The 24,274-nt window shown below is 41.0% G+C and overlaps 1 protein-coding gene across 1 annotated transcript in view; it reads left to right on the forward strand.

The window, feature by feature from the left end:
* Positions 1 to 24,274, forward strand: part of BIRC6 (baculoviral IAP repeat containing 6) — a 320,140-nt gene that overhangs the window by 36,906 nt on the left and 258,960 nt on the right. The window contains 5 exon segments of the mRNA XM_073338417.1: positions 1,030 to 2,424; positions 8,748 to 8,897; positions 11,171 to 11,396; positions 20,563 to 20,723; positions 23,243 to 23,374. Of these exon segments, the coding sequence (XP_073194518.1) occupies positions 1,030 to 2,424; positions 8,748 to 8,897; positions 11,171 to 11,396; positions 20,563 to 20,723; positions 23,243 to 23,374 (2,064 nt within the window).

Raw genomic sequence — 24,274 nt, forward strand, 5'->3', positions numbered from 1 at the left:
GATGTATTTTGCTAGCTAATGACATGATCACAGCTGCTCTTTGCAAGACCTCTTCATTTTCTGTGCAAAGGGAATAAGGTTGGGGTCCTCACTGAAATGTCAAAGGATGGGGTGGGGAGGGAGATTAGAACTGCCTCACTCGCTCTACATTCTCCAGTTTGCACTCTGAATGAGATAGGGTTCTTGCAGGAAAACTGTGATCATGTAATTAAATATATCATAATGCATAAGTACAAGGGAGTAGACTTGAGGTGAAGAAATCTGGATCTTCAAGTTTAAATGCTGGAAAAGAAGACGCTCAGGATTTATTTTCCTTCAGCTCTTCTTCCTGGTTTGGTATCAACCTAGGACCTTTGTTTGCAATCATTCATGTTTACTAAATAATGCAAAGATTCTGTGACTTCTCGGAGTCCCTTTTTAAATTTTATCCTTGCATTGTTCCAGTTTAATTAGACCAGGTCATATTTCAGTGTTGGTGGTGGTTCTTTCATATTTTATGATTGGTCGTTAGGAATACTGCAGGGGTGTTTTGCTGGATGGTTTGTCAGCTGATGCGAACTGTAAAATATGGCGGTAGTGTAGCTGGGTTTATCAGCTAGGAGTGGGAGTTGAATCTGCCCTTCTGAGGGGGTCATACTGGGCTGTCTAGGTAGCCGGAGAGGGTATTGGTGTGTGTACAGCAGAGCCACTTGAGTGGCTTATGAGTTTAAGTATGGACAGCCACTAAGGAAGGTAAGTTTGGCTTGTTGGGAAAGTCTTCAGTTTCTTTTCCTCTATCATTCTGATTTGAATTTTGTTAATTATTTAAAGGACAGTGGTTAACTTTTAGGGAATAAATGTTTCTAGGTTTTTCCCGGGTATGGAAATGTCACATTTTTGTATCCTCTGTATTTGAAGGTACGTAGAGAAATGACTAAATGGTTAGTTAATAGAATTAGTCTATAATGTATATTTATTTGGTTTAGGTTATGGTGAATATCTCTCTGTATAGCTATATAGATATCTACTAATGCATTGTTTGTTCTAAAGGGCATACATCACAAAAAGAAACCATGGAGGTGAGCCTTGATGTAACAGCCCTGAGCATTCTTCAGCAGCCTGAGAAACTTCAGTGGGAAATCGTTGCAAATGTGCTTGAAGACACAGTTAAGGATCTAGAAGAACTTGGGGCAAATCCCTGTCTAGCTAACTGTAAGAGTGAAAAGATGAAGGAAAAGCATCTGGAACAACACAACATTCCCTTTCCTTGTTTATTAGCTGGGGGTTTATTAACATACAAATCACCTGCTACCTCCCCCGTTAGTATTAACTCTCAGAGATCACTGGATGGTTTAAGCAGGACTCGAGGTGAGAGTGTATCAGAGCAGGGATCAACTGACAACGAATCCTGCACTAATTCAGAACTGAATTCCCCTCTGGTAAGGAGGACTTTACCAATATTGCTTCTTTACAGCATTAAGGAGTCTGATGAAAAAGCAGGAAAAATCTTTTCACAGATGAACAATATTATGAGTAAAAGTTTACATGATGATGGTTTTACAGTTCCACAGATCATTGAGATGGAGCTGGACAGTCAGGAACAGTTGCTGTTGCAGGATCCACCTGTGACTTACATTCAACAATTCGCAGATGCAGCAGCCAATCTAACTTCTCCGGACTCTGATAAGTGGAACTCTGTGGTTCCAAAGCCTGGGACATTGGTTCAGTGCCTGCGACTGCCTAAGTTTGCAGAGGAGGAGAACCTTTGTGTAGATTCAATCACTCCTTGTGCAGATGGAGTTCATTTGTTAGTAGGACTACGGACATGCCCTGTTGAATCCCTGAGTGCAATAAATCAAGTAGAGGCCTTGAATAATTTAAATAAATTAAATTCGGCACTATGTAACAGAAGGAAGAGTGAATTAGAGTCGAGTCTTGCTGTTGTGAATGGCACAAATATCAGTGTGATCCAGCACGAGTCACCAGCAGATGTACAAACTCCTTTAATAATTCAGCCTGAGCAGAGAAATGTTAGTGGTGGATATCTAGTGCTTTACAAAATGAACTATGCCACTAGAATAGTGACTCTAGAGGAGGAACCAATAAAAATCCAGCATATCAAAGACCCACAGGACACAATTACCTCACTAATTTTGCTCCCACCAGATATACTGGATAATCGAGATGATGAGTGTGAGGAGCCTGTAGAAGAAATACATGTAACTCCTAAGAATGGTAATGGGAGAGAGAAAAAATCTGAGATCTCTACTCTTGGGCACCTGGTAATAACTACTCAGGGAGGATTTGTAAAAATTTTAGATCTTTCGAACTTTGAAATTCTGGCCAAAGTGGAGCCACCTAAAAAGGAGGGCAATGAGGAACCAGATATGTTTGTCTCTGTGATATACTGCTCGGGCACAGACAGACTGTGTGCTTGCACCAAAGGTAAGAAACTTTTTCAAAAAGTGATAAACGCTATAATAAAATGACAAATGTTAAATGTGGTAGAATGTTGACTGTGTTTCAGAACTACAAAAGTGGTCTTGAGGGTCATATATTGAGGATGTTCTCAAGTTCACCCCTGGTTCTAGCACTATTCCACATTTAAAGTTTAGGTGATATCTCTAAAACTGGAATGTATTTTTTTAGGTGCACGCAGTGTATTGATAATTCTGTTGTCCTAGTCTTCTGGATTTTCCCTGTACTCCAAGATTTATAAACAAAACACAGCAGGCCATAGATCTCTTCAGCCAGCTATTTTAGGACTCTTTGGGTGCAAGGTATCTGAGTCTGTTGATTTAAAAATGTTTATCCCTTGCAGGCATTGTTTAACATCCTCCTCAGTTGCTAATGTACTAGAAAGTAATACACATCCTCATGTAATAAAAGGATATCATGCATCTTTCCAAACACGGAACATAAATAATTATTGACAACTCCTGCTTTTTCTTCATCATTAACAATAATTTTACCACCTCCATCTAGGCTTATACAATTGCTAGAATTTCTTTTGTTGCTAATATCCATATTGTCCTTAGCTCTGCTAGCCATGGGTTTCCCCCTATGTCTTTAGCTTCCCATATCAATTTTCTGTATTTCATAACTTCTAATTTATTTTGATTTGCTATCAGTTTCCCTTTTTTCCCATTGTTTTGTTATTTCTAATTGCTGCTTTCACTTTGCCACTGAATCAGGGTTGGCTTTTAGGCAAAGTTATCCTCTTTCTTGATTGTGGAATCATGGCTTTTTGACCATCTATGCTTTAAGTACTCTATTTTATTTACATTTTTCTCTCTCCATTTTTTTTCTTGGTAGATTTTTCTCATAACTTTCCTAAGCTTTGTGAAATGAGTCCTTTTGAAGCTTCATTAAGACTGAATTCATTTAACATTTACAAATAGTTCTTAACTTTGTCTCAAAACATTTTATAAAGGGAAAAAATGCATTTTGTGAATAAGGCCTTGATGGCTTCCTGTTCATAAGCATGTCTGGCAATGATCTTGATATCATGAAATCTAAAAGGGATTGGTTTTGGTCAATTTGTAGATGGGCGTTTCAAGAAAATCTGTCATTCTGAGGAGAAAGTATTTTGTTTCAGTCTCTGAATTGGCACTAAATCTGTGCCTCTGCATGATGTTAGGATATATTTTGCTGATATTGGTGCTGTCTTTTTGAAGGATATAACAGAAGTGTTGTGGTTAAAGATTCCATGCCAGTTTTTTAAGAGTTAGGGTTATTAACCACAATATTCTGGCCAGATTGTAAGTCTGGATAATCACTTTTTTTTTTTTTACAGTTCTTTAAACTTTATTTTGTCATTCTTAATATACATGAGTTTACCATACCAGTATTAAGGAATTTTATTCATAATCTGTATTTATTACCTTTAAAAATACCCACTTGTGTTTGGTCAACTTCTTGTCCATGTATTCTGTTCAAATTCCAGAAATAGCAACCATTACAAAATGTACCTGATCTGGATGTGTAAAGTCTGACACATTTTTCATTGAAAGAATTTCTCATACTCTGCTCTACTTCTTTATGCCATTAATGTTGGGAGAGCTGTCCTTTTCCAAAAATGAGCTGTTGCACATCTGGCTGCTAATAGTAATTGTGTTATGTCATTTTCCTGAGTCAGTAACCTCCTTTGGACTGTAAACTAATAGAATCACTGAGTTCTTCGGGTCGGTCACCTAACTTTATTTATCTGAAAAATTCTGTTTTCCTTCAAAACAGATCATTCCCAGTATATATGCAGAGAGGTCCCTGTTCCTCTACATACTCTCCAATGCTTGACTCCCCTTTTTATATTTTCCTTAAGTGGAGAGAGATCCGACTGATTAAAGTTATTGATGAGGTTTTTGGCTTTTCTTCATATATTTTTCCTGTTGTTCCAAAGTGGTGACAGTCTTATTGCCTAAATTTATTAGTAACAATTCATTATACCATGAGGAGAGTAGGCCCTTTCAGGTGGCCTTTGCCATAATTAGTGTTTCTGTCTTCATTAAGGGTCTTGCAAAAGATTTTGATGAAATGGTTTACTTGCAAGGAAATCACAACTAAGAATTGAGTTATTTGGTGTTAGTTTACATAATTTTGTCATTGTGGAACGAAGTGTGTTGTTGTTTTTATTTTTTTAAATTTCCACTCCCATACGTTACATATTTTGGATTAGATAGCCCTAGTTGAATTTCTGGATTGTTTCTGACACATGTGAGTGGTAAGGGAAGTCGGGGGGGGGGGGTCTTGTGTTTGTATCAAATTCTGTATCTGAAGTGTTGTTTCCCTCTTGTGTTGGTCTAAATCTTTCAGGTAAAAAAAAAATCAATGCATTAAATTGCTATTTAAGTTCTGTTGTTCTCTGGGGTCACCATGATACCAAGTTGATGCTGATCTTAACTGAGCTATCCAATAATAATTGGTGCTTCCAGTCGCACTGGTACTATTTTTAATGTTTCTACTTGTAATATGTAGCTGAAAGGTAGCTTAGAAACCTTCTTCCTGGCACATTGAACAGATGACAAAGCTTGCAGATGCGCTCTCCACCAGGCTAGAAAGCAGGGAGGCTGGAGGAATCCATCTGAAACCTGAAAATAAAGCTACTTACTTAATACAGAATGCATAGGTGGAGGAAAATGATTGAAGTTTTTTTGTGGTAGAATGCATTTTGAAAATGTTGACTGTTTTGAAAACTGCTAACAGATTTAATGCTATTAATCTAGATTGAGCAGAATGCATTAGTAGTCCATATAGAGTGTAAAATTCGTGATACTCTGTGGTTTCAGAAATGGTTTGTAATGATTTCTGTAACCATATATTAGTGTTGGATTGTTGGTAAATATTATTCTAATGTTTTATTGGAAATTTCATTTAATGTTTTTTTTTGTTTTGTTTACTCCTTTTGTATGGAAAACTCAATTTTGACTTGGCCTAAGCTCAAAAATGAATATTTTTTGGGGGAAACTTGATCAAGATCAGTTCCCTGATTTTTTTGAGTAATGAGGGAGGAAATTACAAGTTTCATATTCAAAAACCCAGAACCTTTCCTAAATATGGATAACTCATGAATTGTGAAACTTTCAAACTCCCAGGTGGCAAGCTGTCGAAATTGTCAGGTCAACTTGCCAAGAGCCAACAGAACAACAGGGTAAAAGCTAATTTTCTTTATTCCATTTCAAAACTGCCAGTAAGTACAGAAATAGTCTGTTAATTTGCATTCATAATTAGAATGTATGCATCCCATTGTAGTTACATGTGTGAGAAGTTAAGTGTTTGCATCTGTCTCCATTATTCTGTGCCTTGTGCTCAAGCCATATATCCTGCTTATGAATGAGACGTATTTTTATGATAGTGACCAAACGGAATCCTGCAAGCTTACAGTAAATTGAGGCCTGGCCTACACTGGAGGGATCCATCAAAGTTACACAACTTCAGCTACGTGAATAACGTAGCTGAAGCTGACGTACTTAGATCTACTCACCGAGGTGTCTTCACTCACCGAGGTGCAATGAGTTGACAGTTGACACTCCCCCGTCGACTCCGCCTGTGCCTCTTGCTCTGGTGGAGTACTAGAGTCGACAGGAAAGCGCTTGGCGGTCGATTTATTGTGTCTCGACTAGACGCAATAAATGGACCCCCGCTGGATTGATCTGGCAGGTAGTGAAGACAAACCCTGATGATTAACCTTTCTTAGTGGTGGCAAATAATATTAACTGTGTTAGTAATGAACAGTAGTGCAGTTAAATTCAGTAACTCGGTAACAAATTAAAGCATTCTTTTGGGTTTAGGTCTTAACTTCAGGGGCTTCTAGGATGTCATCCAATTTCACACCAGTGTTCACAGGAAGGCTGTGTTTCCCATTACACTCACATTGTTCAAACATTATACCAGAGCTTGAATTAATTGACAGAGTAGTGAAAGGAGCACAGAACTCATCATTGGGCAAGAGCCCAGAGTTTGTATGTTTGGGCTGGGGGACAAAGTCAATAGTGGGGGAGTGAAGTGGCATTGAAAATTGACTAGGAATGGTGTTAGGGGAGGGGAGCAAGGGTAGCTAAAGTTACGGAAATGAGCGAGTAAGCTGAGATCTGCAAGTTGCGATATAGGAACGCTGACTGGAAGAAGTTTGGAGCCATGCCAGATACTTAGAGCAGAGTAAATGTGGTACATGTATAAGAGACCAAATGGAAAGCTTGCAAAGTCAAGGTGCTGGTGAAGGGTTACAAAATCTAAATGCACATGTTGGACATGTGAAGGCTGGATATGAAACAGTGCAGGAAGGCTATAATGTTGGAACCAGAAACTTCAATGGGGATACAGACTTGTCTGGCACTGAATTTGGTGATTGTGAACACATGGCTTTAGAAAAGAGAAAGCTCTCTCATAACTTAAACCAGTGGAGGAAACAAGTCCCAAAATCTTTCCTTTCTTAAGGATAAGAGATCACGAATAATCAATTGTAAGGTAATACCTGATGAATGCACTGTGTGATGGCACAGACTTCTTGTTGAACTTCAGAACACAGAGGTCTCGGAAGCATCTGAGTACCGGAGCGACCTAAGTGGTGGAAACTTAAAGATGGGAATGAAAAAACCTTCAAACAAGGCATAATGTATAGACTTTCTGATAATATACAGGGATGTGTGAAGGACAACTGGTTCAAAGGCCAAATTAACAATGATCCCTTAAGTTGATTCTACAAGTTCTTACCAACCCCCTTGTTTTGAACCAATGGGAAGGGGCATCATCACATACTTCCTATGTTATAAAAAGGCTTTCCTTTTCAGCAATCGCATTAGGTAGGGGCATTGGGGAGCTGGAGATGACAAGAAACTTGCATATACAATTTTCCAGTTAAAGCGGTGCCCATGAAGTTTTCAGAACTTGGCCCCAAATGGAATAATGTTTTTCATTTGAATCGGTCTGTTCTTACCCTTTTCTGAACTATAAACCTCTGCATCTGGAAGAGACCTACTCAGCTTAGATGTGGTCTGGGCAGTGAAACTTTTGTTGTATGAGCTCTACTCTGGAACAAGTCAGGTGTACCTATAGGCCTGAACAAAAAGGATGAAAATGTCTAAGGACTTCATCCTGAGGCAGACATCCAGTATAGATCATTTCAGACCAAGCAGCTAAGCTTTGCTAAAATTCTAAGCAGCTGAAAACAGGATCTTACAGTGGGAAGTGTCAGGCAATCTTAATGGGTGGCACTCTTGCCTGCTGCCACAGATGAGAACATAGGTACTGGAACTAGTGGTACTGGGGGTACTGCTGCACCCCCTGGCTTGAAGTGGTTTCCATCATATACAGGGTTTACAGCTTGCTGTGAGCCATTGAACCACCCCCACTATACAAATTGTTCCAGCGTCCCTGGATGAGAAATTTTTAGGCTGGTAGAGATGGATATTGGTGCAGTGTTCCATATGTGCCTGTTGAGGGAGCAGATAGAAGCAAGGTGTGTTGGGATTGGGGGAAACTTTCTCCATGGCATGGGAGTAAGAAAGAAATTTCTTCTCACATCTTAAATTCTGACTTAAGAGAACATAAAACTACAGATAAGGAAGGTAACTTTATATTTTCCAAAGAAAGAACAGTGAGAAATACGTGGTTCGCAAGAGCTACCCAAAAGTTCCAAATACCAGCAGCAAACCAATGGGAATTATGTTAACTTTTCTGGTACTTAGCAGAGAGATCCTATAGCTGTTGGGCATTTAAGTTTATTAATAAAAGCTTAAAAATCTGCAGAAACTCATCTCTAGGTTCTTCTTGCCAAGGCAAGATTACTACACACCTAGAATTTAGTGGACAAGTGGATTTTTCCTGGATTATAGCCCTGACTATAAGAAGTTGAGGAAGTGGTATTTTATAGAGAATATATTGAGTTGTTTTGAATGGGTTTCCAGTTGAAATGTTGTTGTATCAATGTATTATGGCAAGATTTGAATTGTATGATACTTACGAAAAGGCTAATCTGAAGAGTTTTTGGCTTTTTTCATGGGTACTGAGCTGTCTTTTTGGGTGTTGAAGGAACTTCTCTGGCTGATCTTTCATTCATAACCATTAGCAGATGGAATGAACATTTGCATGGTTATGTTGCTTTACTTTTTCTGGTAAAGTTAAATATACAAAGAGCCTTGAGATGCTTCGCAACTACTGTATGTAATGACCAAATAATGTACTCATTAACTAAAAGTGAGTTTGAGGAAATATATGCTTGTTTGACATAAACTTGTTTCAAACTATTTCTGTTAATGTCAACCACATTTTAGGTGGAGAGCTTCATTTCCTTCAAATTGGAGGAACCTGTGATGATATAGATGAAGCTGATATACTTGTGGATGGATCCCTTTCTAAAGGGGTAGAGCAATCATCGGAAGGCATGAAGCCCTTATCTAATCCTTCTAGTCCAGGCATTACAGGTAAACCATTCACATTTAAACATAACAAAATATATTGTGGTGTGTGGTTTTTTTTTTTTTTTTTAAGCATGTCAAGTAGTCATCAGTAGTCTAGTCTTGTTCACGGTTTCATAATGCTGGCTGCAAAAATACCCTAACTCAGTATTTTTCCCAGTTAATTTTATCTTTGCTTGTTCTTTGAAGTGGGGTGGGGGATAAATGTGGAAGTGACAGTGTTTTATCACTGCCGAAGCTAAACTTTCTACACCCCTTAAATAAGCCTGTAAGCTCATTATGTCGAATTAATATCATCTGTTCAATCTCTAACTGTTGTCATGGCAGAATTTATGATACAGATGCTATATAATACTTCAGTCTAACATAAACATAACATTTTAAAAATAAAATTGGGTAGACAAATCATATATAGCAGCCTGAATACTGGAGTTGACTTGGTATTCTTCAGGTCCTAGAGTTTCTAGTGTATTTTAGAAGCCTTTTTGTGGTGTGAAAATATTTCAAATTATGAAATTTATTAGGCAAAAAAGAGAATGGAGATTATTTATTCTGTACAGATTCCTGGCTTTCTAGAATAAAGTTATGGTCATCTCTCTGGGAGTTTTTAAAGTATTTTTAATTGTAAACTGAAGATGTTTTCATGTAGAATTATTGATCTGCTAAACAATGAATTCAATGTCATTTTTAGTCATTTTTTCAGAACAGACCTGGACTTTAACAAATGGTAGGTGCGTTCCCTCAGCTAGGGTTATTAGTATAGCCTCTGCAAACTCTTCTGATTGTTTCCCTCTTCCTGTAAGTTTTTCTCCCAACTTTATTGGGATTTAACCTTGTTCCAAGCTGCAGCTTCATTCAGATATTGGGTTGCTAGCTGGAAAGGTTTACTCCTTTCCCCAGACCGAAGGAAGCAGCTGGCTCTACCTCTCCAATATCCAGTTCACCTCAAACATCATATCTAAGGCTTGTTTTCACTGTAGCAGTTAGTTCAAGATAATACAGTTGACTTACTTCACTGTAGCTTAGCTTGAGTGAGCATCTGGACTGTGAAACACTGGAGATGCACAGTGATTTGATAAACTGCACAGCATAACTACACTGGTAATGTGATCAGATTAGCATCTGAAATGAGCTAGCTTCAGCTGTAGGCCATATCTACATCTCTACTGCATTAGGAGCTTAAGCATCTGAATCTCACATATGTCAAACCATATACTCTGAACAGATCACTTAGCTTGAGTTTAAACCTCCACCTTAACTCAAACTAGAGGCTGTTGTGTGTGGATGGGAGTCCGGTTAGGGGGCACCCCTCATTTTTCACTTTAAGCTAATACAGTGAAGACAAGCCTATAGTTTGTGGTCAGCTGTGTAAGTTGACAACTACCTGGATTTTTACCTTTTCATATATCCTTATCAATTATTAAATGTTTAGCAGGTCAAATTACACTTGTGTATCTCACTGCCATAACTGGGGTTGACACAGGTGTAAATGATCGTTTTACTAAAACGATTTCTTATACACAAGAAGGAATAGAATTCTACTCTCCCCTATGTTGGCTCTGTAGTGCTAACGAGTTAAAATAACTTTCGTCACAAAACAAAGACTGAGTATACAAGAAGCAGATCTGTGATGTAAATTGAAATCTCTGAATAATCACTTTTCAGAGTAGAGCCACCGTACACGCACGTTTGCATCTTAGGGAGCTTTTTAGAACTAGGGTAACCCTGCATCATCAGGTGATGTGTGAATTAGCCTTTTTTTATTCTGTGCTTGGTGAAATGGGTGTATTCAGTTTTTTCATGGAAGCTGACCTTGCTATGATTATCCATTGCTTGGTCTCATCAAGATTACACTATACAAACTAGTTCTACTTAACAATAGCTTTAGATCATCGAGAGACTGCAGCTGGGGTATTTCATGTAGAGAACAGTGTTAAAATTATTATACCTCAGTGTCTTTAGATTATTACATAGCAATTCCACATCCATCACAACAGTTTTCTCTGAATGGAAAGATTTTTGTCATGAAGTGGGTCAATAGATATTAAAAAGAAACGTTCTGAAGTGCAAAAATCAAAGTTTTTGAGCAAGTTTGCTTTTAGGTATGCTGACTTCAAAACTAGCTATTTTTTTTCCATGCCTTTTTCAAAAAAATCTTCATACAAACATTTCTAGTGTTAGAATAGCTTGGATAATTTTGAAATTTGGTCTAGGATGTTTTGGAGAGGAAAGTATATGTAGTAAACCTGTTGGTTTTTGTCTCCTTCAACAAATATTAGGAGTCGATCTTTTGGTGGACCAACCATTTTCCCTTGAAACATTGACATCCTTGGTGGAATTAACCCGTTTTGAGACTTTGACCCCACGATTTTCAGCCACTGTACCTCCATGCTGGGTGGAAGTCCAACAGGAGCAGCAGCAAAGGCGGCATCCTCAACATTTACATCAGCAACACCATGGAGATGCAGCTCAGCATACTCGGACTTGGAAGCTGCAGACAGATAGGTAAGTAGAGTAATAGTCCAAAAAGGACGGGGGTGGGTGTGTGTGTGACTAATTTATGATGCAGTTGGTGTAGTAGTATAAGCTTGCTTCTAATTTATTTTTTAAATAGTTGCAAAGACAAGTGTGTGAATTAAAAACAAAAAACTAAAATGTTAATATAACTCTTCATTCTTGATCTTTTGCATTGACTCCCCTGCTTGAGGTTTCCGTATTTGTCTCAGTGGACCTGGAAACTATTTGATTTGTTGGGGAAGAGTCAGGTGCCTCATCAACCTATTACAGTGCTTTGTGGGAGTCATATGCATGTGGTTAAGAGTGATCTAGTTGATGTAGTGTACTTGCATTTTTCAGAAAGCTTTTGACAGGGTCCCTCACCAAAGGCTCTTAAGGAAACAGAGGGCTTGTCTACACTTAAAATGCTTCAGCAGCACAGTGTCTTCAGTGAAGATGCTGCCTACTCCGATGGGAGTGCTTGTCCTGTTGGTGTAGACAATCCATCTCCCAGAGAGGCAGTCACTATGCGGCCGGGAGAATTTTCCTGTCTACTAGTGCTGTCTACACTGGGGGTTAGGTAGGTTTAACTGCATTGCTCAAGGGTGTGGATTTTTTAAATCCTTCAGTGACATAGTCATACTGTAGTTATACTGACTTAATTTCCTAGTGTAGACTAGGCCTAAGTAGCCAGGGGTTAAGAGGGAAGGTCTTGGATCAGGAGCTGGTTGAAGATGGGAAACAAAGGGTAGGAATAAATAAATGGTCAGTTTTCACAGTGGACAGAGGTGAACAGCATCAGGATCCTCTAAGGATCTGTACTGTTCAGCATATTCATTAATGACCCGGAAAAGGGGCTTGAACAGTGAAGTGGCAAAGTTTGAAGGTGGTACAAAACTATTTAAGATGGTTAAGTCCAAAGCTGACTGTGGGCAGTTGGAGGGATCTCACAAAACTGGGTGACTGGGCAAGAAAATGACAGATGAAATTAATTGTTTGTTTATAAGTGCAAAGTAATCTACACGTAGGGAAAAATCCCAACTATGCATACAAAATGATAGGTCCTAAATTAGCTGTTACCACCTAAGAAAGAGTCAACATGAATAGTTCTCTGAAAACTTCTGCTACGTGCACAGCTGTAGGCAAAAAGATGAAAGGTATGTGAAGAATTATTAGGAAAGGGATAGAAAATAAGACCGGAAAATATCATAATGCCACTATATAAATCCATGGTACTCCCACACCTTGAATACTGAGTCCAGTTCTGGTTGCCCCATCTCAAAAAGGATATAGTGGAACTGGAAAAGGTTCAGAGAAGAGCAACAAAGATGATCAAGGGTACAGAATAACTTCCATGTGAGGAGACACTAAAAAGATTAGGACTAGTCATCTCAAAAAAAGACTAGTAAGGGGAGATATGATATATATGTCGATGAAATCATGAATGTATGGAAAAAGACAAAAACACTTCGTCACCCAGTGAAATTAATAGGCAGCAGTCTTAATACAAACAAGAGGAAGTACTTTTTTTCACAGTGCACAAATAACCTGAGAGACTCATTGGCATGGGATGTTGTGATGGACAAAAGTATAAGTGGGTTCAAAAAAGAATAGGATAAGTTCAATGGCTCTTAGCCAAGATGGCAGCACCATACTCTGAGCGACCCTAAACCTCTGACTACCAGAGCGGGAGTGGAAGACAGGGCTGGATCACTCCATAATTGCTCTGTTCCCTACACTCCCCTTGAAGTTCTAGCAAGGACCACAGCTGGAGACAGGTTACTGGGTAAACTAGACTCTGGTGTGACTCGGTAAGGCAGCTCTGATGTTCTTATGTTCTCTAAATCGCATAGATTTTCCAAAATCTCATATCATGTAAATTTACTGGACCAACCAGATATTCTACATGTGGCTTCTTGTTAGCTCATTGCTTGAAGAGTCTAGTTTCCCTGACTTCTCTACTCCAAGCTTTTCTCAAACTTAAATTTAGCTAGTTTAAATGGAGGGGGAAAAAAAAAATTCTCCATGCATGCATAAGATATATGAAAAGTGCTGGGAGAAAACTTTGCACTGTTCATACATCTTGCCCAGTTCTGAATCAACTTGGGAAAATGACCTGCGAATTGCTGTGGACAGCTCAATGTGCAGCTATGGTGGGGAAAAAAAAACAAAAAAGGTCATAGGAGGCACAAGGAATGGAATGCAGAATAGTATGGAAAATATGTAGTCATATAAATAAATACAATATTACAGAATTAGAGGAGCATCAGAGAAGGATAATGAAAATGATTGTGGGCATGGGAAAAACTCATGTGAAGAGAAACTGAAAAGACTTGGATTTTTTTACCTTAAAAAGATGATGAATAGAAAGGACATGTGTATATAAAAGAACAAATGGTATAGAGAAAATAGATTGGGAGTTTGTTATACGAATGTCATAACACAAGAACAAGAGGGATGTTCAAAGAAACGGCAAGGTGGGAGTGTTGAAATTGATTACATGTTGAATGAAAAGGTATTTATTTTCCTTAATCAAACGGTGGAACTTACTTCTCCATTATGTCACTGAAGCCAACAATTTACCTAGTAATCAAAACTAGCAGACTGTGCACTTAAGAATATCCAGAGTTATGTATGACCTGTTGATGCAAACAAAGTTTTGGAAGAGATTTAACCCCCCGCCCCAAACAAAACAAAACAAAACCCTCATGCTTCAGGGTTTAAGCAAACCTCTCTGTAGGACTAGTATAAGACCTTCATGAAGGCAGATCTCACTTTTCTGTTGTGGGATTCTTAAACCTTCCTCTGAGGCATCTGCTACTAGCCACTGTCAGCTAGTTCAGTGGTTTTCAAACTTTTTTCTGGCAACCCAGTTGAAGAAAATTGTTGATGCCCGCCACCCAGCGGAGCTGGGGATGAGGGGGGACTCAGGGTTGGAGTGCGGGCTGTGGGGTGGGTCTGGGAATGAGGGGGTCAGGGCTCTGGGGTGGGGCTGGGGATGAGGGATTTGGGGTGCAGGAAGGGGCTCTGGTTTTGGGGGGGCTCAGGGCTGGGGCAGGGGATTGGGGTGCAAGGCTTACCTCTGGCAGCTCCCGGTCAGTGGTGGAGCTGGAGTGCAAAGGCAGGCTTCCTGCCTGTTCTGGCACCGCAGACTGCGCTGCACCCCGGAAGTGGCCAGCAGCAGGTCCGGCTCCTAGGCAGAGGCATGCAAGCATGGCTCTCGCCTGCAGGCACCGACAAACCCCCCCCCCCCCCCCCGCGCTCCCATTGTCCAGTTTCCGACCAATGGGAGTGAGGAGTTGATGTTCAGGGCAGAGCCTTGTGACTGCCCTCACCCCCTGTCTACGAGCCAGATCTGCTGCTGGCCGCTACTGGGGCGCAGCGTGGTGTCGGAACGGGAAGGGACTAGCCTGCCTTAGCTGGGCAGTACCACCAACAGGACTTCTAACAGCCCGGTTGACGGTGCTGACCAGAGCTGCGCGGCCCAGTCCCTTCCATTCCGCAGCCTAGTTCTGGGTCGCGACCCATGGTTTGTAAACCACTGAGCTAGATGAATCAGGGGTCTGATTCAGTGTGACAATTCCAGTGCTCCTATGTAATACGCTACTGTGCACAAGCTGGTTTACTGCTTACCTCTGTATCTGTGTCAGGTCAGGTTTCAGAGTAACAGCCGTGTTAGTCTGTATTCGCAAAAAGAAAAGGAGTACTCGTGGCACCTTAGAGACTAACCAATTTATTTGAGCATGAGCTTTCGTGAGCTACAGCTCACTTCATCGGATGCATACCGTGGAAACTGCAGCAGACTTTATATACACACAGAGAATATGAAACAATACCTCCTCCCACCCCACTGTCCTGCTGGTAATAGCTTATCTAAAGTGATCATCAGGTTGGGCCATTTCCAGCACAAATCCAGGTTTTCTCACCCTCCACCCCCCACACAAATTCACTCTCCTGCTGGTGATAGCCCATCCAAAGTGACAACTCTTTACACAGTGTGCATGATAATCAAGTTGGGCCATTTCCTGCACAAATCCAGGTTCTCTCACCCCCTCACCCCCCTCCCAAAAACCACACACACAAACTCACTATCCTGCTGGTAATAGCTCATCCAAAGTGACCACTCTCCCTACAATGTGCATGATAATCAAGGTGGGCCATTTCCAGCACAAATCCAGGTTTTCTCACCCCCTCCCCCACCCCCATACACACACAAACTCACTCTCCTCCTGTCAGGTCAGTAACTTGAACCTCTGAGCTGGTCAGTCCTTAATACTTCAGCACACTGGCCCTTTTAGAATGGATTGGCCTCATCCACGGTATATAATGTTTTGAATGATTAATAGTTATATGTCCATGTCATAGCAGCATCTTCTTCATTTATATAGGGCCAGAAGTGTGTTAGGTGCTATATAGGACAGAGAACTGTGATCCTTCGTCTAAGCTTAGACTAAATATTCAGTAGTTCTTCAGGAACCATGGTGTCCTGGGCAAACTTTCATCATGAGGAATTATATTTTGCATACTTACATCCCTGTTCTATTTTTCAGTTGTAAAGAATTTTTCACTGTGCGTCCTTAAACAAATCTAAACCAAAATAATCTTTCTTCCCCCTTCTTTTCCCCAAATCCTGAAACAAAATCAGTTGTGCAGTATTTCTGAGGCTGAATAGCTGCCATATTCAGTCCCAGAAATGGCATTTCTGTGTGTTCAGTTTGTAAAGAACTTTAGGATCCTTCATGAGTGTATTAACTACCTGTGTGCTAAAGCTGAGTTTGGAATGCTGTTTTAAAGACTCCAGTCTTCCTTTGCTCATAACTTCCTCAATTCTTCTTGGCCTAACATTTTCCATGGTTAGCCTTTTAGCCTTAGTGGTAGCACCATTATAATGATAATCACTCACTTGCTTGCCAATCCTGTGGTGTCTAGTCATCTTCCCCCCCCCATCAGGTTGTAATTTTGTTCAGTTTGTTGTAGAGAGATTGTGGACTGCTTTCTGAAACTGTGTAAGTAATCCTAAATTCCATAGCAGTCAAGAAGATCTTGGAAGGCTGGCTTAGTTTGCTGTAGCAGGAAAGGTCTAGATTTTTTTACCTATCTGACATCCTGGAGTGTCTCTTAATAGGCTTCCACAAAATTCTTTGCTATCGTACTGTGTAGATTTGCTTTAGGAACTTCTTTGCTTCTCTGAAAGGAAACAGGTTCTTTTTTCATCCCCAGATAATTTTCCAAGAGAGCTTCTTTGTTTGTTCTTGGTTTAAACACTGTTAACGAGAAGAAAAGGGAGACAGTACTGAAAGTTAGATACTTATGGTAGAATTAAAAGAAAAGATGAAAAATGCTTTGAGGTCAGCTGAAAAAGTTTCTTCAAGGAGATGTTTTTTCCTATTTTTTTTATTATAACAAGGAGCGAACATAAAGTAATTTTATTATTTAGATCCTTTTTCTTTGTCTATCACAAGTTACTGCTCATTTGACAGCCAATGGGAATATGGGTGCTTTACAAAAAAAATTTTTTTTTCCTTGTCAATGGAAAATGCTGCACAAAAGACTTCCACCCATGCGAGGAACAGAGCTAATGGTCAAATAGACAACAAGCAATGAACCTTAACTACTGGTTATATATTCCTAGGTTCTGCAGTTTAATGGTGCATTACCACTGCCCGAGAGAGATCTGACCCTGAAGTTTAATACTTCAAAAATTTAATAAAAAGATATGTTAGAAAATAGTTATATTAACACTTAATAAATTGCGAAGAAATTGTGCAGAAGACAGTGATATATAGTATAGTGAAAAAAGCTTAGTTCTAAATAATATATTTATAAATGTCCCTTACACATGGACTGAAAACAGTTAGGAAGTGCATTTCTTCTTCAAGTGATGATCCTTATTGTATTCCACTGAGGGGTTATGCACATGCACCTAGAGCTGGAGCTTTTAAAAGTAGTAGTGTCCATTGATTCACGCATGTGCCCTTGTACTGCCTCATGATTTTGACTGAGGTGATAAAGGGCAGGCAGGCGGACCGACCGCGCCCTCAGTTCCTTCTCACTGTTGCCTGGTCAGAGTTGGAGCTTCTGCTGTTCTCTCATCCCTTGTGACGCACTTTCAAATGTAGTGAGAGAGCCTGATTTATTCTTGTACATAGTTAGCATTTTATTGTTGTTAGTTTTCTTAGGATTTAAGGACTTTGGGGTGCCGTTTTGGCAGTTTTCTTGCCAACCCTTCTCTCTCCCTTGCACCCATGCCTGGGGACTGGATTATGCCAAAGATGCTGGGGTTCAAGATCTTAGCCTTAGAAATACCTCATGGAGGTCACCATGAGGACACAGTTGGATCCAGGCTGGGGAACTCCCTTTGCCCCCGGACATTGCCCTGAGTAATCCAAGTGTGCACCTCTTGCCATGGAGCTCAAGTCTGGTTACGCCAGTACCAGCGCTACGGACCCTGTGCTGGGCCCTAGCCATGAGACAAGGAAGCATGTCAGGTGGGCAAACTACGGCCTGGGGGCCACATCTGGCCCTCCAGATATTTTAATTTGGCCCTCGAACTTCCGCCAGGGAGCAGGATCTGGGGCTTGCCCCGCTCTGGCACTCCAACTGGGAAGCAGGGTTGGCAGCTTGCCCTCCTCTGTGCTGCTCCTATGTGTAGGGGCAGCTAAGGGGCTCTGCACATTGCCGCTGCCCCTATAATTCCCATTGTCTGGGAACCACAGCCAATGGGAGCTGCAGGGGCGGTGCCTGCGAACAGGCCACACCACCACGTAGGAGCCAGAGGGGTACATGCCACTGCTTCTGGGAGCTGCTTGTGGTAAGTGCTGCCTGGAGCCTGAACCCACCCCCGCCCCAGCCCTGATTCCCCTCCCACCCACCAAACACCTCGGTCCCAACCTGAAGACCCTCCTGCACCCCCAACCCCTCATCTCCAACCCCCTACCCCATCCCGGAGTCCCCTCCTGCACCCTGAAAGCCTAATTTCTGGCCCTACCCCAGAGCCTGCATCCCCAGCTGGAGCCCTCATACTCTTCTGCACCCCAACCCCCAATTTTGTGAGCATTCATGGCCCGCCATACAATTTCCGTACCCAGATGTGGCCCTCAGGCCAAAAAGTTGGCCCACCCCTGAAGTATGTGCATAAGCATGGCAGTAAGTCTTCCTCAAGGACCAAGAAAGACACTGCATTGGCCATAAGTTCCAGCCATAGAGAAGTGATGTTCCAAAGCCCACAAGCATGACAAAATGTTGCACTGCACGCTGAATCTGCTGGCCCATCTCCTGAGCGGCATGCCCCTTCTGCACCGGTTCTGCCAAAGTCCTGTTAATCATTGATTCTGAGGCAACTTCCAGTTCTGTCCATGTACTGTGCGCCGTTGACTCTGGGGAGGCACGAATCTTCCCCCGAGTCTCCTGAACTGACAAACCGCCCTTTCACCATGTTCCATAAGGACAAAGTTTCCCTGCATTTACATCCTAGATTTCTTCTGAAAGTGTCTTCCTGCTTTCACCTCAACCACCCCATACATTTATCTGCCTTCTTTCCAAAGCCACATGCTTCAGAGGAGGAATGATGTTTTCACTCCCTCAGTGTCCTAGCCTTTTATCTGCAGAGGAAGAGGCTGTTCCGGAAGCCTCTGAGGCTATTTGTTGCCATCGTGGAAAAAATTAAGGCGCAGGCCATCTCCACTCAGAGTTTCAAAGTGGGTTTTTGGGTGCATTATGCTTTATCAGGGCTGTCTCCATCCTGTGGGATATGGGCCCACACCACGACACTGCAAGCATTAACTACGACTGCACTTCACAATGTGTCTCTTATGGACATATGTAAGTCAGCCATGTGGAGTTCGGTACACATCTTCTCTTCCTATTATGCACTGGTGCATGACTCTGCAACGGATGCCTTGTTCTGTATAGTGGTCCTCTGTTCCATGGTGCCATCTTTCTTGTACCCTGCTCCTCAGTAGGTGCTGCTTGTTAATCACCCTCGGTGAAATACAATAGGGACCATCATTCGAAGAAGTGGAGGCTCTTCGAGATGTGTGGTCCCTATCTGTATTCCGGTCCCACCCTCCTTTCCTTTCGGCTGCGGATCTGGTAGATTTGTGGTGGAGAAGGAATTGAGGGTGCAGTTAGTCTGCCCTGCCCTTTATTGCCTCAGTCAAAACCATAAGACGGTGGCAGGGCACATGCGCGGACCAACGGACACTACTACTTTTAAAAGTTCTGGCTCCAGGCATATGGAGCATGTGCATAACCCCTCAGTAGAATACAGATAGGAGCCATTCATCTTGAAGAACCTCCAGTTATAGGTAAGTAACCTCCTCTTACTTTTAAAAATGTGTGTAATGTAACACTTGGAAACATGATTAATTTTATGTTAATTGCTTTTTCTTCAATTTGAGCTACTTTTGCAAACCTTAGTGTGTCAAACTATGAAACTTTAATCATTTGAGGGGTACTTATTGTCTCAAGTTTACACTTCCAGTATAAAACAAGTTGGCCTCAAAAGGAAAAATATGACTCATTAAAAGAAAGCTGCACCCATTTTGCTCAGTGCAGGCTTCTGAGTGTGCACCTGGTAAGAAGCACTTCTCGTCCTGTATAAATTGTCAAATGTATTTCAAAATTTTGAATTGAAATTAGTATTTTGAGCCTCCTGCAGGTGGCCATGGTACTGTTGAAAAGTGACAATGTTTGACACCATCAGTGAAGAATGCCAACCAGATCCTATCGTGCTTTGGTACCGTTTAACCATTGGAAGACAATTGATGTTTAAGAAAGTATTTTCATTGTTTTAAATACTGACTTAAGCCTCAAAAGAAATTTTAAGTTTTATGGAGGCAGTATTGTAATGCAGGTAGTAGGCGGTTCTGTGCTTTTTCGCCGTTACTTATTGCCAAACACATTGATTCAGCATCTTATCAGTTGGCTTTCAATGTTTTCTACATAAAATGGACATGGTTAACTGCAGTTTAAAATACTTGATTTTTGCTTCAGAGATTCATGTGGATATTGAGGGACTATGAAGAAAGCTTAGACTAACTAATGTAAAACTACATCTTTTCTCAGTACACTAGAGAAGTATATGCAGAAAATAAACTGGATGCTGCTGCTTGTTTGGCTGTAGTGTACTTGTAGACATGGTGTTACTAAATACCTAATATTTTTTCCCCAACAGCAACAGCTGGGATGAACATGTCTTTGAACTGGTTTTGCCAAAAGCCTGTATGGTTGGACACGTGGATTTCAAATTTGTTTTGAACTCAAACATAACAAACATTCCACAGCTTCAAGTGACTTTACTGAAAAATAAAGCTCCAGGGCTAGGAAAAGTCAACGGTAAGAAAGGAGATCATCTTCTTTTCTCAGACTTGTTACTTTTTAGGTCTGGTATTTTACTGATTTAATTAGCGATGAAGTAAAGATTTGTAGATATCTCAACTTTACATTTACTTAGTAATATCTTGCATTTTAACTTTCTTTGCACACATGAACATTTATTAAAGATTGGGGAGCAAAAATGAGAGAAACATTAAAATAGTCAAAGATAAGCACAGATTTTAAAACCTCAGTATTCTATAAAGAAGTATAGCTAAAGCAACAACAGTTTGAGCTGAACTTGCATGTTGTCCTACTACTAGAATCTGATGATGCATTCAAAGAAAGTTGCAGTGTCAGACATAAATGACAGAGCTTCTGAGGTGTATAACATTTTTATTTTCTAAATCAAAGGATTTAAAAAAAAATAGATAATTCTTCCAAGTCATATTTAGAAATTCAGTTTGCAGGTGTCCATGACTATAGAGCAGAGGTGGGCAAACTACGGCCTGCAGGCCACATCTGGGACCCTCCTGCCCGGCCCCTGAGCTCCTGGCCCGGGAGGCTAGCCCCCCCCGGTCCCTCCTCAACTGTTCCCCCTCCCCTGCAGCTCACTGCACCACTGGCAGTGCAGTGCTCTGGGCGGCAGTGCAGCTGCAGAGCCGCAGCCTGACCCGGGGCTCTGGGCTGCGCGGTGGCGTGGCTGCCTGACCCGGGGCTCTGGGCTGCGCGGTGGCGTGGCTGCCTGACCCGGGGCTCTGGGCTGCGCGGTGGCGTGGCTGCCTGACCCGGGGCTCTGGGCTGCGCGGTGGCGTGGCTGCCTGACCCGGGGCTCTGGGCTGCGCGGCTGTAGCGCCAGTAGCCACCGCTGCTCCGGGCAGTGCAGTAAGGGAGCAAGGAGCAGGGCAGGGTTGGATAGAGGGCAGGGGAGTTCAGGGAGGTGCTCAGAAGGTGGAGGTGTGGCTAAGGGGCGGGGCGGTCAGAGGGCAGGGAACGGGGGGTTGAATGGGGGCAGACAGGAAGCAGAGGGGGGTAGTCAGGGGCAGGGGGTTTTGGAGGTGGTCAGGGGACAGGGAGCGGGGGTGGATGGGGCAGGGGTCCCAGGGGTGCAGTCAGGAATGAAAGGAGGGGTTGGATGGGACGGTGGGGGGCAGTCAGGAGACCGGGAGCAGGGGGTTGGATGGGGCAGGAGTCCTATGGGGGCCTTTGGGGAAGGGGGTTTGGATGGGGTGGGAGTTCTGGGGGGAGCTGTCAGGGGGTGGGGGCTGGGACTCTGTACAATTTCGGAAACCCGATGTGGCCCTCAGGCCAAAAAGTTTGCCTGCCCCTGCTATAGGGCATCTGAGTGCCCTTATGAGAAGAAAAAATCTAGAAACTAGAATTCCATTGAAATAAAGGTTGCATGACTGTGAATTTAAGAGAAAACAAATTTAGAGTCATTCTCAGAAAAATCCCACTCCTTATGTCATAGCTTTCAATAATGGTATAAAGAAGTACTGCTGAGTCTTTTATTTAATTTTTCAGAATAGCACATAAAAGCTGCTGTGTATCCAAGGGAACAGTATTTGAGTAGCAGTGTCTCAGTGGGGAAAATATATTTTCTAAGAGTACAATATGACTAAGAATTTCAACATACAGCTTAACTATGGACACAGGACAGAGGGAAACAAATGCTCCTACATTTGACCTGTGTTCTTTAAGACTCAATATGAAGTATTAGTTATAAGATACTGAAGCATGCTTGGTGACCACATCCAGAGATGGGGAAAATTCCCCACTCTTTGCTGGTTTGGCTGAAAATGAAGCTACTCTTTGACCTTATAATTCAGTCTCATTTATCCCAGCAAGTTTAGGTCTTATTACTTGTGGGCCATCTTCTGTGGCTTTTTTTTTTTTTAATTTGTTATACAAATAGTAAAACTGGAGAGCTAAATAGGGTTTAACTAGAGCTGGGCAAATAACTCAATGTTACAATAACGTTTATTTAAATAAAAAATTGAATTAGATTCAGTTGTGTTACTCTTTTGTGCTAGTATTCTATGTGTGTTTCTTTTTTTTAAACTGGGTCAGAAGCTCATGCTACAGAATATTTGCAGCAGTAAAAATTTGAGTTTATGAAATAGAATATCTGCAATGGAAACCATTTTTTAAGAGTTATACTTAGGGAACAGAAACAATACCTGTATGTCCAATCAAACTAACAAACGCAGCTCTGATTTTCAATCTCAAAAACAAATAATTGCTTGAGAGCAATGTATTATTGGTAGAAATTATTTTTCAAAAATAACACTCAGACTGATAAACTGCTCACAAACAAGCTGAGGACAAAGGCTAACTTCATTTAATAAATTGAGTTCTATTCTAATTTTAGTATGAGGGAGTTTGTCAGCAGCTGTAGGATTTTTTAGTAGAGATAATGGTTTCAGTGAATTTTGAGCAAAAACTTAAATAATAAATCTGCTATGGAAGTTAATGTTTCTGGTTTTCATTAATACTACACAATGTTTACCAAACATTGCTAATATTTTTTTATTTTCCAGAAGCAGCAGTAGATAGACAGATCACCTTTCCTTTATCTCCAGCTCATAGTATTGAAATGGAAAGAAATGGAAAACCAACACTGGTTGAGTTGAATGAAGAAATGCAGAACATGGATGTAGAGGAATCGCAATGTGAGTTTAATATGGTTATTTCCCTATGGAGAAACTATGATATGAAAAATCTTCAGAGATCACATTGGAACTTCTATGTAAATATTTTCAAGTAATTAAAATTAAAAAAAAAGCACATTCTTTACGTTTATGCTGGTCAACCCTATTCAGTACATTTGGCAGTTGTTCCTTTCAGTGGAGACTATACTTTGCTGTTGAAAGCAAAAATTAACTGTTGGGGACTTTGATTTTTGGTATTGTTAAATCAAGGTTTTATTTTAATTTAGAAATGGAGCTATAGGTCATTTTAGCAGCTCTCAAGCTGGTCTGTCATGTCTTCCACTGCAACATGGTTTTAAGTGTTGCTTGAGTTAGCTAGTTTTCAAGGAAACTGACTTTTTTTTCACTGCATATCTAATTTTCCTTAGTTTTAGCATCAATACCTTCAAAACTTAAAATATCCAGTTCAAAATTCCTAGCTAGTCACAGGTTTCAGAGTGCTAGCTGTGTTAGTCTGTATCAGCAGAAAGAACAAGGAGTACTTGTGGCACCTTAGAGACTAACACATTTATTTGAGCATAAGCTTTCATGGGCTAAAGCCCACTCCATCAGATGTATGCAGTGGAAAATACAGTAGGAAGATATATATATATAATCTCCTCGTTCTTTTAACTAACACACTAACTTTACAGCCTTATCAAACTCACTCAGTCCTTTCCTCATCTAGCTCATTACAGCAGCTTTCCCCTCAAAACATGTGAGAGAAAGTGTCTAGAAAGGTATCAAATTATATCTGTGTAGGAGTGACTAGTGCCTAAAAGTAAGTGTTGCGGCTGAATAAATATCAAAAACTCCAAACTTCTGTCACTTACTCCTTCAAGCTAAGTCTTACTTTCCTTCTTTCTTTGCTTCATTTGGTGA

This window comes from Lepidochelys kempii, chromosome 3, assembly GCF_965140265.1.
Source record: "Lepidochelys kempii isolate rLepKem1 chromosome 3, rLepKem1.hap2, whole genome shotgun sequence".
Taxonomy (NCBI): Eukaryota; Metazoa; Chordata; order Testudines; family Cheloniidae; genus Lepidochelys; species Lepidochelys kempii.